Below are 15,469 nucleotides of genomic sequence, written 5' to 3'. Positions count from 1 at the left end.
ACCCAGTACCCCCCCTGCGCCCTATCCCGCCGCCGGCCCCGGCGGGGCGCTGCCGCGGCCGTCACTCCGGGAAAGCGCCGCTCGGCCCCGCCGCTGGCCCCGCCCCACCCCGCCCGGCCCCGCCCCTCTAAGCGGCCGCTCCGGGTGCGCGGGCGGGCGGCCCGGCGGCGGCGGGGCAGGGGCGGGAGGGGGGGGGGAAGGCAGCACCGGGGCCGGGGGTCGCCATGCTGCCGCCGCTCCCCGCCGCGCTGCTCGGCATCGTCCTCGTCGCGCTGCTCGCCGGGCTGCTGGCGCGGTCAGGGCCTGGGGGGGGCGGGGAGGGTTCGGGAGGGGGGGGTGACTGGGCTGGGGGGGACCACGGGGCGGGCTGGGTGGGGAGAGGGGGTTTGGGGGGCCCGCGGGGCTGGGAGCGGGGTGACAGGGGGTTTGGGAGTCCCATGGGGCGGGCTTTGGGGTAACAGGGGGTTTTGGGGGCTTATGGGGCTGGCAGCGGGGTGCTAGAGGGTTTTGGGGGCCCAGGGGTCTGGTAGTGGGGTCAGAATGGATTTTTGGGTGCTCATGGGTCTGGCAGCAGGGTGCGAGGGGTTTTTTGGAGCCCACGGGGCTGGTAGTGAGGTGAGATAGGCTTCTGGGGGCCCACGGGGCTGGAAGCAAGGTGACAGGGGTTTGGGGGGTTTCACAGAGCTGGCAGTGGGGTGAGAGGGGGTTTGGGGGGGCCCACGGGGTGGACTTTGGGGTGACAGGGGGGTTTGGGGGCTTATGGGGCTGACAGTGGGGTGGTATAGGCTTCTGGGGGCCCACAGGGCGGGCTGTGGGGTGATACAGGGTTTTGGGGCTTTATGGGGCTGGCAGCGGGGTGACAGGGGTTTTTGGGGGCCCACAGGGTGGGCTTTGGGGTGAGAGGGGGTTTTGGGGGCCCATGGGTCTGGCAGTGGGGTGAGAGGGGGTTTTGGGGTGCTCATGGGTCTGGCAGTGGGATGACAGGGGGTTTTTGGGGCTTATGGGGCTGGTAGTGGGGTGACATGGGCTTCTGGGGGCCCACAGGGTGGGCTGTGGGGTGACAGGGGGTTTTGGGGGTTATGGGGCTGGCAGAGGGGTGACAGGTGTTTTTGGGGGCCCACAGGGCAGGCCTTGGGGTGAAAGGGGGTTTTGGGGGCCCACGGGGCAGGCTGTGGGGTAACAGGGGGTTTTAGGGGCCCATGCATCTGACAGTGGGGTGAGAGGGGGTTTTGGGGGGCCCACGGGTCTGGCAGTGGGGTGACATAGGCTTCTGGGGGCCCACACGGTGGGCTGTGAGGTGACAGGGGATTTTGGAGGCTTATGGGGCTGGCAGTGGGGTGCCAGGGTTTTTGGGGCCCATGGGGCTGGTAGTGGGGTGTCAGGGGGTTTTGGGGGCTTATGGGGCTGGCAGTGGGGTGATATGGGGTTTTGGAGGCTTATGGGGTGGGCTGTGGGGTGACATGGGCTTTTGGGGGCCCATGGGGCTGGCAGCAGGGTGAGAGGGGGTTTTGGGGGCCCACGGGGTGGGCTGTGGGGTGACAGGGGTTTATGGGGGTCCACGGGTCTGCTTGTGGGGTGACAGGGGGTTCTGGGAGCCCAAAGGGTGGGCTGTGGGGTGATGGGGTTTTGTCTGCTCATGTGGCTGGCAGTGGGGTGAGAGGGGTTTTGGCTGCTCGCGGGGCTGGCAGTGGGATGACGGGGTTTTTCAGGAGCCCGCGGGGGTTTTTTTGGGGGTGGCAGGGTTGGCTGGGGTAGTGTCACTGGTTTTGGGGGCCCATGGGGCTTCCAGGGGTGTGGGGAGACCCACAGGGCTGAGGGTGAGGTGTCGGGAGGGTGGGGCTACAGGGGTTTGGGGGGGTCCTAGGGCTGTGGGGCACAGTGCATAGGGCATGGGGGTGTCAGAGGTTTGGGGGCTGAGATGAGTCCTGTGGAGCCTGCAGGGGTGAGCAGGGGGTGTCAGGGGGATCAAAGGGGGGGTCCTCAGGGTTGGGGGGTTCAGGGCTCGTAGGGGGTGACCCTGCAGGGTCTGGGCCCCAGCTTGGGGCACCCGTGGTGACAGGGCCAGGCCCTGGGACCCCCCATCCAGCCGTGGGTGCTGGAGCTGGCACTGAAAGGGTGAAGCGGGTCCCCGGCCCCCGCGGGGAGGCTGACCCTGGCCTTCTGCCCGTCCCCGCAGGTGGCTGGCGTGTCGCCTGGCCGTCACCTGGTGCCGGCAGAAGCTTCACGCAGAGCTGAAGATTGGCTCCTTCGGCTTCTTCTGGGCCCAGAACATCAGCCTCAAGTTCCAGCGGGAGCAGCAGACTGTGGTGGGTACCCGGGCGAGGGGCCGTCACCGGCAGACGAGGGCAGGCGGGACACTGCGGTCATGTCCAGGCTGGCAGCAAATCCCTGCAGCCACGCTCGTGCTGCGCGGCCCCGTAGCTGGTGCCAGGCCCTTCCTCCCGCTGCTGAATTTGGGGGTTTTGGCGGCTCCCTGCGTGATGCCGGGCACTGGGAGCGGAGCGGGAACGTCGGGATGAGCATCACAAGGCAAAGCCAGGTTGTTTCTTCTCTGACCTACCTCTGTGTCCTTGCAGGAGATTGACAATGTCTGGATCTCCAGTAAACTCAGCCGGGAGCTGCCGTACGTACCCCCACCCCAGCTCCCTCCCTCCTCTCCTGGGGGTCTGGCTCATCCCTGGCCCCGCTGGCTGTGGTTCTGCTGCCTTTACACCTTTCTGCAGTCCCTCTTTCCCCGTGGTCAGCTCTGTGTGGGAGCAAGTCCCTGTTCTTTGAGATGGCAGTGTCTTGTGGGTGTCCTCGTGCCCATCCTGCATGTCCCCAGGGTGGGGGGCAGCCCTGGCCACGTGTGAGCTCTGCTAAGAGCTGCCCGTGCTGTTCTTCCACAGGCGCTACTTTGAGCTGTGTTTCGGTGAGGTGCGAATCCGCACGGATCTCCAGAAGGGCCCTGGGTTCCAGCCACCCATCCCGGAGGCTCCCAGGGAAGCCGATGAAGATGAAAGCAGAGCAGACCTGACCCTTAAACCCTCCCTGCTGAGGCTCCTGAGCCAGGTGAGGCACGGGCTCCGCAAGAGGCTGTTGGGGGCTGCCTTGCTGCCGGACATCCCTCACAGTAGCACCTTCCCCCCAGCTCTTTTCCGTCCACATGGACTCCATCAACATCATGGTCCTGCACGTGGCCACCTCGGAGTCTCTCTGGCACATCCAGGCCAGCAAGATGCGTCTCCTCCTGAATGGCGATGGGAAGAGGTAACGCTGCGCTCGCGTCCCGCTCTTCTCCTCGCGCCTGGTCCTGGGTCCTGAGGGGCAGGGGGGCTCCTCTGACCCCAACCTGGTGTCTCGCCTCTCTCCACCCTGCTCAGCAGCAGTGCAGTGTGACACATTGACCTGCTCCAAGGCCGGCCTGGTCCCTCTTCCCTTCACGGGAAGCTCCAGTTGTGCGCTCTCCAAATGATGAGTTGCTGCTCAGTGCACAGAGTTAGGGTGTGCTCTGTGCTTGGGAGGACTTGGAGCAGGGGCTTGGGGTCCCTGTGTCCCACAGAAAGGGGAGGGCAGGGGCTTGGTTCGGAGGCAGCAGGGCCCGCAGCCCCTGTCTGTCCTCTGCTCTCCCCAGCCTGACCTGCGAGGTGAGCCTGACAAAGGTGAACAGCAAAGTCCTCCGGAGCAGCCAGCTGGTGAGTGCTGGGGAAGGGAGAGAGTCAACGCTTCGAGCCTGGGTGCTGGCTCTCTGGGGCACCCTGAGGACCTGTTGCAGTGCGTCCCTGAGGCTGGGCAATGCTGCGAGGTTCCTGCAAGGCTCTGGGCTCTGTGCTGCGCCCGGCGCTTCGCCCGCAGCGTCCAGCAGTGGATGGAGGGAGGTGGGTGGCTGCCTATGCGCTCCCTGCCCGTGTCCCCATACAGGATGACGCCTGCCTGGTGGAGCTGGCCCTGGCACTCTCCCTCTCGCTGGAGATCAGCAGCAAGCGGCGGCTGGTGGGCATCAGGCTGCGCGTCCGGACCCTGCAGGCAGAGCTGCACGAAGGGCTCTTCTGCAGCCCGCTGCTGCACCGCATCACTGCCAGGGCCCAGCGCAGCAGCACGGCGGAGCAGCCCAGCGCAGGTCAGGGACGGGGACAGGGACAAGCCCTGCGCGGGGCAGGGGCCGGCAGTCCCCACGCTTGCCCTGGAGCTGGAGGGATTTGGCTGTGCCATCGCTGCCTCCCACTGCAGGGCGCGGGGGTCTGGGCAAGAGCCTTCCCGTGACTGTGTCCTTCTCCAGGCCCGGGGGAGCCCCTGAAGTCCCCGTCTCTGCTGAGCAGGGACACGCTGCAGCTCATCCCCAGGAGGGTGGAGGTGAAGCTGGAGAACACCAGCACGGTGCTGTCTATGAACAGTCAGAAGAGGTAAAGAGGCGGGTGGAGGGGAAAGGCTGTCCTAACCCCGATCGGTGCTGGGGACAGGGACCTGGGGACAACTGTGCCATTCCTGGCTCATCCCCTGTTCTGCCAGACCGCGAAGAGCGAGTCCTAGAGCCCATCCCAGTGGGAATGACGGAGCTTGGCCCGGGGCCGGGCCCTTGGGGAAGGAGGAAGGCACATGGGCTGGTTCTCCAGTCAGATGGCCTGATGGGATCCTCTACTGTGGGATGAGAGTGCTGGGCTGGGCTGCAGCTGGGCACTGGCTGGTGTCTGTGCCAGCGTGCCGGTCAGCTGGGGATGAGAGATGGGGAGATGGAGGACATGACAGTGCAGTTACCTCCAGCAGTGACTCCCTGCTTCTTCCAGGCATCTCACCTGGAGCCTGAAGCTGCTGCAGTTTGTATATCAGCGTGAAGAGGAGCAGATCCCACTGCGCAACTTCACGCCCACCTCAGACCTGGACCAAATGAGTGTAGACCTCCAGCTGGAGGGCAAGTAGCCAGGAGGGCATCTGTGGGACAGGGGGCTGCTGTCTCTGCCCTCTGCCACCCCTCGCTTCTGCTCCTCTCTCTCCCCAGAAGGCCTTCTCCTGTCCCAGAGCCGCCAGCGCATCGTGTGCCTCAACTCCCTGAAGACCAGTGTGCAGGTGAGTGAGCGCTGGGCACGCTCCTGTCCCCTGGGGGTGGCAGGTTTGGCTCCTGGCACGAGTTTTTTGCCACCTGGCCCTCTCCCTGCTCCAGGTCACAGCCATAGACCTCTCGGCTGCTGTGCTGCTCAACACCTGCATCATCCACTACCGCCACCAAGAGTTTTCGCACTGGCTGGGCCTGTTGGCACAGGAATACCAGTGCCGGGCGGTGCCTGTCCCCAGCCAAGGGCACAAGGGAAGGTAAACTCGGCCTCAGCGCAGCTTGTTTCCGCTTGCCTGCCGTGCTCTAGCAGGATACCCAGGCACCCAGCACCTTCTCTGCCCTGCGCACGGCCCGTGGAATGGGGAGGCTGGTGCGGAGGGCGGCGGGGGGTCCCCTGCGGAGAGGGCGTCCCTCTGGGTCTGCTCCCTGCCAGGCTCCGTGGCGCGCAGCGCCCCGGTAACAGCCCATCCCTGCTTGTCCCCTGTAGGAGCTATCCCCAGATCATAGCGCCCATCATCCTGTGTGCCTCGCTGTCCAACGTCAACGTGTCGGTGCAGCTCGGGGACACGCCGCCCTTCGCCTTGGGCTTCAACTCCATCTCCGCAGGTACGGGCTGGCGGCTGGCCCCAGGGTGGCCACTGGGCTCTTCTTGGGGGTCAGTGGCTCTTCCAGAGAGACACCAGGATGGGAATGGGGAGGGCCGTGCCGCCTCTGTGCTTGCCCTTGTCTGTGTCTGGCCGGGGGCTGCGGACCCCTGCCTGGTTGTGGCTGGGTTGCCCCAGTTTGGGGGCAGCTGAGCGGGCAGCAGCGAGCCCTGCCTGCCCTCACCCGCTCCTCTCTGCCCGCAGACTACCAGCACCTGCGGCCACAGAGCGTGCACCAGCGAGCGGTGCTGGCCGTGGACCACCTCTGCTGGCGCGTGGGCAACGACTCGCACATCCAGCGTGCCCCGCATCCCCCCAACATGCACGTGTGGGGAGAAGCCCTCATCCTTGACTCCTTCAACCTGCAGGTGAGGGGCGAGCCGAGGTGGCGAGGGGTGGCTCTTGGGGGGGGAGCTACATGTCTGCAACTCCATGCAGATGGCACATGGACGCGTGGTGGCATGGGGACATCCTGCAGCCAGAGAGTGATCCTCCTGTTTGTCCTGCAGGGCAGCTACAACCAGCCCCTGGGCATGTCCAGCGCCCAGTCGGACACGCTCTTCCTGGACTGCACCATCCGGGGGCTGCAAGTGGAGTCGTCGGACACCTGCACCGAGTGCCTGGCCAGGGTCCTGCCCCTGTTCTGCCCGCAGCCCAGCGGAGCTGAGCGTGCCCAGCAGCCGCCTTCTGCCTCAGGCGAGCCCTGGGGACTGCTCTGGAAGGTGGATCTGAAGGTGGAGGACATGAACCTTTTCACGCTCTCAGCCCTGGTGGGTAAGTAGCATCCAGGGTGATCCCAGACAGCTGTTCTGGAGCAGCCCGATAGTCAGAGGAACATGGCATGTCGTGGTGTGCGTCCTCCATGCTGCCTGCGCTGACGTGCCATCTCTCTAGGTGCTCTGGAGCTGCGGCTGGACACGCTGACCGTCCTGGGGAGTGCCGAGAGCTGCACAGTCAGCTTCCAGGGCATGGTGCTGGCCTTGGTGAAGAGCATCACGGAGAAGATGCAGCCGTGCTGCAAAGCTCCTGCCATCCCCAATCCGGTGGCCAACCTCTCCATGCTCTCTGTCACCTACCACAGCAGCATCCGCTCCCTGGAGGTTGGTTGGTGTGGGCCTTGGGTCTCTGCTTTATGCTGTACTGGTGAGACTGGGGCGGATGGGGCAGGGGGAGGATTAGCTGGCACCAAAAGGTGGTGGAGAGGAGAACGGGGCTGTGCTGTGCTGGACCCAGCGGTGACTTGGTGTCTGCGCGCTCTCTCCGCTGTAGGTGCAGTGCGGCGAGGGGCTGGCGGTTCTGTGGAGCCCACCTGACCACATGCACTTGTACCATCACACCCTGGCCACCCTGCAGTGCCACGAAGCCTTGTGGAGCGCCCTCGGCCACGGAACGCCTCCCTCCCCGTCCCTGGAGAACCCAGCATCCCAGCCGGCCACCCCTACTGAGACACCAGGGCCCCTCCAGCCAGATGGGACCCCCCCCAAAAGACTCCTGTCCCTGTCACTGGAGCTGAGCTCTGCCAAGCTCACAGCCTTTGTCTCTGAGGCCAACTACATCAGTCTGGCTGCTGAACGGACCTCCATGAGCTGGCACGGCGGTGCCTTGCACGGCTACTGCCCCGAGCTGGCCGCCGGCTTTGACGGACACAGCATCTTCAGCTTCAAGGAGGTGGAGGTGAAGCTGCTGCCGGAGCTGGAGGAGGTCATCTTGCACCGCTGCGCCTTCCCGACCCTGCGCACCCTCCGCAACCGCGGCTGGGCCTTCTCCTTTGCCAGCGTGACCATCGAGTTCCCCTACCAGTACGACTTCTCCCGCACGCTGGACGCTGCCGTGGGCGTGCAGAAGTGGCTGAAAGGTCTGCACCGGCGCGGGCGCCCTGCCAGCACGGCGCTGCCCCCCGACCTCCTGCTCAAAGTGACCCACTTCTCCTGGGTCTTCCTGGACGACGTCTTCGAGGTCAAGTTACGAGACAACTACGAGCTGATGAAGGACGAGAGCAAGGAAAGCGCCAAGCGGCTGCAGCTGCTGGATGCCAAGGTGGCCGCGCTGCGCAAACAGCATGGTGAGCTGCTTCCTGCCCGCAAGATTGAGGAGCTCTACGCCTCGCTGGAGAAGAAGAACATCGAGATCTACATCCAGCGCTCGCGGCGCCTCTACACCAACACGCCCATGCGGAGGGCCCTCCTCACCTGGACCCTGGTCCACCTGGAGCTGGTGGCCATGGCCGACGAGTCCTTCCACGGCACGGAGCGTGTGTTGGAGCAGATGAGGGACCTGGACAGCGTCAGCCCGTTTCCCCCTGAGGGTCTGGAGATGGTCATGCAGTGGTGCCGCATGATGAAGGGCAGAGTTGGCAGTTTCTTTGGTGAGTTGCTTCCCATGAGGGTGCCTGGTGGAGAACAGCACGGTGGGTGCATGGCCTGGGCTCCCAGCACAGGGACCTGCTGGCACCACGTGATGTGTAACCAAGCAGGGGAAGTGACTTTTGGAGCTTCGAGGAAGTGGGAAGGGAGCAGAGATGTGACAGGACAGCGGCTCCTGCCATCACCCGGAGTAGGGGAGCGGGGCAGTGTCCCTTGGCTGCCCCATCTCTCAGCCCTTGCCCTGCCCCGCAGTGCGGATCCGCGACTACCCGCGCTACCTCTTCGAGATCCGGAACTGGCAGCTCTCGGGCCGGCTGATCGGAGCCGAGCAGTGCGGCCAGGCCTGCTCCCGGCGCCGCCAGGTCCTGAAGCTGGGGCTGCCCTGGGGCGATGCGACGGTGGAGAGGAACATGCCACCATTGAAGTTCTACCACGACTTCCACTGTAAGAGCTGGAGGGGCAGAGGGGCTCTGTGCTGGGGTGGGGATGGGGCTGAGCAGGACATGCGAAGGGCTGAGCCAACCTCTGTGTCCGCAGCTGAGATCTCCCAGTACACCATCGTGTGGGGGCCCTGCTGGGACCCAGCCTGGACCTTGATCGGCCAGTGCGTGGATCTCCTCACCAAGCCCTCGGAGGACCCCAGTGCTCCGTTGCCCTGGTGGGACAAGAGCCGCCTTCTCTTCCACGGGGACTGGCACATGGACATTGAACAGGCCAACCTGCACCAGCTGGCCACCGAGGTGGGTGCCGCTGGGGTAGGGAGCAGAGCGTGGCGGGGGGCCGGCTCACACCTGCCTCTCCCCATGCTTGTCCTTGCAGGACCCCTACAACACCACAGAGAACATGCACTGGGAGTGGAGCCACCTCTCCTTCCACTGGAAGCCCGGGCAGTTCGTCTTCAAGGGCAACCTGGACATCAATGTCCGGACGGCCTCCAAGTGAGCGTGGACCCGGGAGCACAGGGGCTGCCACCACTGCGCGGGGGGTGACGGGGGTCTCTTTCCCCATCCAGGTATGACGACTGCTGCTTCCTGCACCTGCCCGACCTGTGCATGACGCTGGACCTGCAGTGGCTGTGCCACGGGAACCCCCACGACCACCACGGCGTGGTGCTGCGCTCCCCCGAGTTCCTGCCCGAGGTGCCGGTGGGGCAGCAGTACGATTCCTACCGTGCCTTTCGCTCCGAGAACCTCAACCTCTCCATCCGGATGGACCTGACGCGGCCCAGTGAGGGTGGGTGACAGCACCCTGGGGATCCCTCGGGGCTGGGGCAGGGCTTGCTAGTTTTAGCAATCCTGAACGGGTCCTGGGTTGGGTGCTGCCATGCCCTGCGGTGCTGGCTGACGGCAGGTGTATTCTCAGAGCACTCCCAGCCCCGGATCCTGCTCTACAGCAGCACGCTCCGCTGGATGCAGAACTTCTGGGCCACGTGGACCAGCGTGACGCGCCCCATCTGCCGCGGGAAGCTCTTCAACAACATGAAGCCCAGTAAGAAGAAGCTGGGGCTGCATTACAAGCAGCTGTCTTACACCGCGCTCTTCCCCCGGTTGCAGGCAAGTCCTGGGGACGGGGGTCTGGTGTTATCTCCCCGTTCTGCCTGCGCTGGGCTCTCAGCCTCTGCTTTCTCCTCCCTCGCAGGTGCATTACTGGGCCTCCTTTGCCCAGCAGCGGGGGATCCAGGTGGAGTGCTGCCAGGGGCACATCTTCACTCGCGGCACCCAGCGGCTCATCCCACAAGGTGAGTGGGAGCCCGGCCGCAGCACTGCCAGGCGCGGCGGGGTCCCGGCTGAGCCCTTTCCCTGTCCCCCAGCTGGCACGGTGATGCGACGCCTCATTTCGGAGTGGAGCATCACGCAGATGGTGAGCGACCTGAGCCAGGTCACCGTGCACCTCATGGCCTCCACTTGCGACGAGAACGCTGACCACCGGCTCGACACCCTGGTGAAGAAAACCCATCTGCTGAGCCTGTCCTCCCTCACCTACCAGCGGCACAGCAACCGCACAGCTGAGGAGGTACTGCCAGAAACACACGGGGCACGGCGGGTGCGACCCAGGCTGTGCTGGCCTGATGGCATCCGCTTGGGACAAGGGGACCTTGGTCTTTGGGTGCAACGAGGGAGGGATTTGGCTGGAGAGGAGACAGACCTTCAGGCCCTCTGATCTCCTGAGCGCCTGGCCAAAGGGACAGCTTGTTCCACCTGCAGCATTCCTGGTGTGCGTCCCTGCCATGGGGCTCTGCGGTGGTCCCCTGGGCTCTGGTCCCCATGCCCTGCCTGCGGTGACTGGCAGGGCTCCCGGCCCCGCTGTGTGAAGCCCATGGGCGGGGACTGCGGGTGGCTTTGCCGTGCTGAGGCTCTGACCCTCCGTGTGCAGGAGCTGCCCCTGCGGGATGGGGACGACGGTTTCCACACGCACCAGCTGCACTTGGTGGACCTGCGGGCATCCTGGACCACCACCAACCGGGACATCGCCTTCGGCCTCTACGATGGCTACAAGAAAGCGGCCGTGCTCAAGCGCAACCTGTCCACCGAGGCCCTGAAGGGGCTGAAGATCGACACACAGCTGCAAGCCAAGAAGCTGAAGCGGGGCCCGCTCTCTGCTCACTCGGTCCCTGCCCGAGTGACTGCTCCCATCACCAGCGGCCGTCCCGAGAGAGCCTCCTCAGGGGGTGAGCACAGCAGGGAAGGGAGCAAGGGGAAACCCGCACCCAGCGATGTGCACGCTAGCGCAAAGCCATGCCTGCCTTCACCCCATCGCCCCCAGCCAGCCCCCCACAGCCTTGCGCTGACCCTTTCCTCTTCTCCAGGGGCCTACATGCTGCAGAAGCTCATTGAGGAGACGGACAAGTTCGTCGTCTTCACGGAGGAGGAGTCGGGGGCGAGCGAGCAACTGTGCGGCATCGCTGCCTGCCAAACCGACGACATCTACAACCGCAACTGCCTCATCGAGCTGGTCAACTGCCAGGTAACCTGTCCCCGCGCTCTCCGCTCCCCGTGGCCGTGCTGCGAGGGGGGCCGTGCCTACCCCAGGAGGGCTCCTCTGACCCTCGGGCTCTCTCCCCCCGCAGATGGTGCTGCGTGGTGCGGAGACGGAGGGCTGCGTGATAGTGTCGGCCGCGAAGGCCCAGCTGCTGCAGTGCCAGCACCACCCCGCCTGGTACGGGGACACGCTGAAGCAGAAGACGTCCTGGACCTGCTTGCTGGACGGCATGCAGTACTTCGCCACGACGGAGAGCGGCCCCACTGAGAGGGAGCACGGGCAGCTCTGGCTGGAGGTGAGCGGCGGCGGGGGGCTGTGGTGGGTGAGCTGCGTGGGGGACAGGGAGAGCAGGGACAGCCAGCGGTGCCTGCTTGTGTCCCCAGGTGAAAAATATCGAGGAGCATCGGCAGCGGAGCCTGGACTCGGTGCAGGAGCTGATGGAGAGCGGGCAGGCGGTGGGGGGCATGGTCAGCACCACCACAGGTACTGCCCGCAGAGCTGGCTGCTGTGCCCGCCCCAGAACCACTCGGGTGACCCCCGAGACTGGAGATGCTGAGAGTGCCCGGCCTGTCCCCGGATGGCTCCAGGAGCTGGCTGATGCTCCAAGCCCTGCGCTGTGGAGTCCCCAACGTGCCGGGATGTGGTGCTCTGACCATGGTCCCCCTGCCTGTCCCCAGACTGGAACCAGCCCTCGGAAGCCCAGCAGACCCAGCAGGTGCAGAGGATCATCTCTCGCTGCAGCTGCCGCATGTACTATATCAGCTACAGCCACGACATTGACCCTGAGCTGGCCACGCAGATAAAGCCCCCCGAGACTCCCGTCAACCAGGAGAAGGAGGATCTGCTGAAGAAGCAGGAGGGTGGGTACCTCCAGGCAGTGTGTCTCAGTGGGGCAGAGCTCCGGGCTGACCCACAGGTGCCAGCTAAGTCCAGGGATGGTCTGTCTTGGCCTTGCAGAGGCCCCACGTGCCCTGTGTGTGTCCGTGCAGGAGCTGTGGACACCTTCACACTGATCCACCATGACCTGGAGATCTCCACCAACCCTGCGCAGTATGCCATGATCCTTGACATAGTCAACAACCTGCTGCTGCACGTGGAGCCCAAGCGCAAGGTACTCGCATGGCTTCAGGCCACCGCGTCACTTGCCTCACCCAAGCCAATCCTAACCTTTCCCAATCCCTGTGTCCAGGAGCACAGCGAGAAGAAACAACGGGTGCGCTTCCAGCTGGAGATCTCCAGCAACCCCGAGGAGCAGCGAAGCAGTATCCTACACCTGCAAGAGGCCGTGAGGCAGCACGTCGCCCAGATCCGGCAGCTGGAGAAGCAGATGTACTCCAACGTGAAGGTGAGCCCGCAGCCTGGCCGGGCCCGGCTCCCCGGGGTCCCAGCTCCAGGGCGGAGGGTGCTGAGGGTTGTCTGTCCTTCAGTCCCTGCAGGATGACAGCAAAAATGAGAGCCTGCTCGACCTCAACCACAGGCTGCAGCAGCAGCTGAGCCAGGAAAAGGCTGACCTGCAGCTGGAGAGTGAGGAGCTGAACATACTGATCAGGTAGGGGCCATCTCTGGCTTCCCCAGCATTGTGCCACCTTACCCCAGGGCTGCCACATCCCAGTGCTCCCCTCTTTGCTGCAAGGTGCTTCAAGGACTTCCAGCTGCAGCGAGCCAACAAGATGGAGCTGCGAAAGCAGCCGGAGGACGTGAGCGTGGCGCGGCGGACCGAGTTCTACTTCGCCCAGGCACGCTGGCGCCTGACCGAGGAGGATGGACAGCTGGGCATTGCCGAGCTGGAGCTCCAGCGCTTCCTCTACAGCAAGGTACCGAGCCGGCCGGTGGCACCTGCAGCCCCCGAGCCGGGGCCCGGGACGTGCGGGGCTGACGAGTCTGTGTGTGCGCAGGTCAACAAGTCCGACGACACGGCCGAGCATCTGCTGGAGCTGGGCTGGGTGATGATGAACAATCTCCTGCCCAACGCTGTGTACAAGGCGAGCGGCGGCGTGGGGGAGCAGCCCTGCACCCTGGGGACCCGCGGGTGGTCCTATCCTCACCCCAGCCACCCGTCCTCTTCCCCGCAGGTGGTGCTGCGTCCCCAGAGCTCCTGCCAGTCCGGCCGGCAGCTGGCACTGAGGATCTTCAGCAAGGTCCGGCCGCCCGTGGGAGGCATCTCCATCAAGGAGCACTTCGAGGTGCCAGGGCTGGGCTGGGGGGTGACAGGGTCCCCGTGGGGCGCGGGCGGCGTGTGCCTGGCTCTGATGTGCCTCTCTCCCCGCAGGTGAACGTGGTACCTCTCACCATCCAGCTCACCCACCAGTTCTTCCACAGGATGATGGGTTTCTTCTTCCCTGGCCGCAATGTGGAGGAGGAGGAGGTGGGGGATGAGGAAGACAAATCCAAGCTGGTGACGACAGGTGAGAGGCTCATGGTCACCCTCCTGCCTGGCACCCGAGCGATGTCCTGCAGCAGCTCTGGCCGCGTGGCCAGGATGTGTTTGTGGGCAGCTTCTGGGGGGCCACGTGTGGAGGAACAGGGACTGCTCATCTCCTCTGTGCGTGGGGAGCTGGGCTGGGGTCTGGGTCACGGCTGACCCCCAACCAGACACCAGCCGCCACCTCCCACCCTGTTTGTCCCAGGGATCCCCGTGGTGAAGCCGCGGCAGCTGATCGTGGCCGATGACTCGCTGGGCCCAGGGAAGGGAGTCGCTCAGGGACTGAACCGGACGTCGGGGGTCAGAAGATCATTCCGAAAAGCGCCCGAGGTACCTGCTGCTGCCTTGAGGGGGGAAGCTGGGAGAGCCCTGCTGTGGGGCCAGTCCCTTTTCCCTTGGCTGCAGGGCTGGGCAGCCATGTCCTCCCCCACTTGCCTGTCTGTTTTCTGTTTTGCTCCCTCCCATCCTTTACAACCAAGCACCTGCATGCTGGATGTGATCCCTGCAGCATCTCATTTTCTTAGCACCGTGCCAGAGCAGCTCTCACCTCTCTCCAGTGAAGCAGTGCCATGGCCTAGTGCCAGGCTGTCCCTTCCCTGCTGGTTCCTGGCTGTGTCCCCTCTCGTTCCCTGCTGCTCATGGTTCCTGCTCTGTCCCCAGCATCCTGTGGATGACATCGACAAGATGAAGGAGCGCGCAGCCATGAACAACTCCTTCATCTACATCAAGATCCCGCAGGTGCCGCTCTGCGTCAGCTACAAGGTGCGGGGACAGCGGGATGGGGCACGCTGGGGAGGGGGCACGGCCGCTCCAACTTAGGGGGGCCTGGGAGATCGTCCCACGCTGCCTGACACTGTTGTCACCCAGGGCGAGAAGAACAGCGTGGACTGGGGCGACCTGAACCTGGTGCTGCCGTGCCTGGAGTACCACAACAACACGTGGACGTGGCTGGACTTCGCCATGGCGGTGAAGAGGGACAGCCGCAAAGCCTTGGTGGCACAGGTATGTGGGACCCCAGCCCGCGGTGCCCCCATCCCGCTCGCAGGGAGGCTGCTGGAGCCGCTCTGCCCGGGGTGGACGTGGTAACCCCACGGTGGGCCACACGTTCTCCGGAGCGGGAGGCAGCCAGGCTGGCGCGGCAGCTGGGGCTCTCGCCCACCCTGAGGGGCCTGGGTGGGTCCGTGGTGTGGTGAGCCCCCTCCATCCCGGGGCAGGTGATCAAGGAGAAGCTGCGCCTGAAGCCGGCGGCGGGCGCGGAGGCCCGGGGGAAGCTGGAGAGCAAATCGGACGGGACCATTCAGCAGCAGGAGGAGGATGAGAAGGCACGTCTGCTCATCGGGCTGAGCGTGGGCGAGAAGAACCCCAGCAAGAAGTCAATCTTCGGCAGGCGCAAATGACGGCAGCACCCGGCAGGCCGGGAAGGGACTGGGGTGCCCCATGCTCCCCACTCTGGAGGGGCATCCCTATGGCTGGGGGGGCTGCGCTGCTCGGCACGGCGCTGCCCGAGCCGGGGCTCAGCCGCGTGCAGACCCTCGGCAGCCCCAGCGCTGCGGGGCAGGGGTGCGGCAGCACGGGGATGTGGGGCGCAGGGTGCTCCGGGGCCGCTTCTTGGGGTGCAGCCCCCAGTGCCAAGGGCTCCCGCGAGCCTCCCCCCTCCCTGCTGCGCGGGTGCTGGGCCCGGCGAAGCAGCAGGATCGCTCCAGGCTGGGAGAAGGGGGAACGGGACAGAGTTTAATTAAAGAGTTTTTAATTTGGAACAGCCCTGGCCCCGTGGGTCGTTATTTGCCCCCCACCCCCCTCAGCACGGCAGCACCCCACCCGCTGCTTCCTCACCCCCTGCCCTTCCCCGGGGGCACCCGGTCTGGGGGTTCGGGGGTCTCCAGCAGCATCTCCACCACCCCGGGCTCAGCCCCCTCTCCCGTCTCCCCCCGTGAGCCCACCGGTACCCCGGGCTGGGCCGGGGGCTGCGACAGGCGGGGTGCAATGGGAGGGGGGGGGGCTGAAGGGGAACCCCGAGGCGTGCAAGGGGGAT

General features: G+C 65.4%; 1 protein-coding gene across 1 annotated transcript; it reads left to right on the top strand.

Moving 5' to 3' along the window:
• Positions 1 to 212: 212 nt before the first annotated feature.
• Positions 213 to 15,196, top strand: BLTP2 (bridge-like lipid transfer protein family member 2). Its single transcript, XM_075440116.1, has 39 exons — positions 213 to 295; positions 2,177 to 2,306; positions 2,577 to 2,623; positions 2,889 to 3,051; positions 3,131 to 3,249; positions 3,614 to 3,674; positions 3,901 to 4,099; positions 4,259 to 4,382; positions 4,764 to 4,888; positions 4,976 to 5,043; positions 5,138 to 5,286; positions 5,517 to 5,635; positions 5,878 to 6,041; positions 6,183 to 6,447; positions 6,568 to 6,773; positions 6,943 to 8,038; positions 8,289 to 8,480; positions 8,574 to 8,776; positions 8,856 to 8,974; positions 9,049 to 9,269; positions 9,399 to 9,589; positions 9,675 to 9,774; positions 9,847 to 10,049; positions 10,410 to 10,704; positions 10,843 to 11,000; positions 11,104 to 11,310; positions 11,399 to 11,498; positions 11,693 to 11,875; positions 12,005 to 12,126; positions 12,205 to 12,360; positions 12,443 to 12,564; positions 12,649 to 12,829; positions 12,911 to 12,997; positions 13,088 to 13,198; positions 13,285 to 13,420; positions 13,643 to 13,767; positions 14,098 to 14,199; positions 14,305 to 14,439; positions 14,652 to 15,196. Exons 1-39 carry the CDS (start codon positions 225 to 227, stop codon positions 14,832 to 14,834), a joined length of 6,738 nt encoding a protein of 2,245 aa, XP_075296231.1. The 5' UTR covers positions 213 to 224; the 3' UTR covers positions 14,835 to 15,196.
• The last annotated feature ends 273 nt before the right edge of the window (positions 15,197 to 15,469 follow it).

Source organism: Opisthocomus hoazin, chromosome 20 (assembly GCF_030867145.1).
Source record: "Opisthocomus hoazin isolate bOpiHoa1 chromosome 20, bOpiHoa1.hap1, whole genome shotgun sequence".
In the NCBI taxonomy this organism is placed as follows: Eukaryota; Metazoa; Chordata; class Aves; order Opisthocomiformes; family Opisthocomidae; genus Opisthocomus; species Opisthocomus hoazin.
Note: the sequence above shows the minus strand (reverse complement) of the source record. Positions and strands in the feature narration are given on the sequence as shown.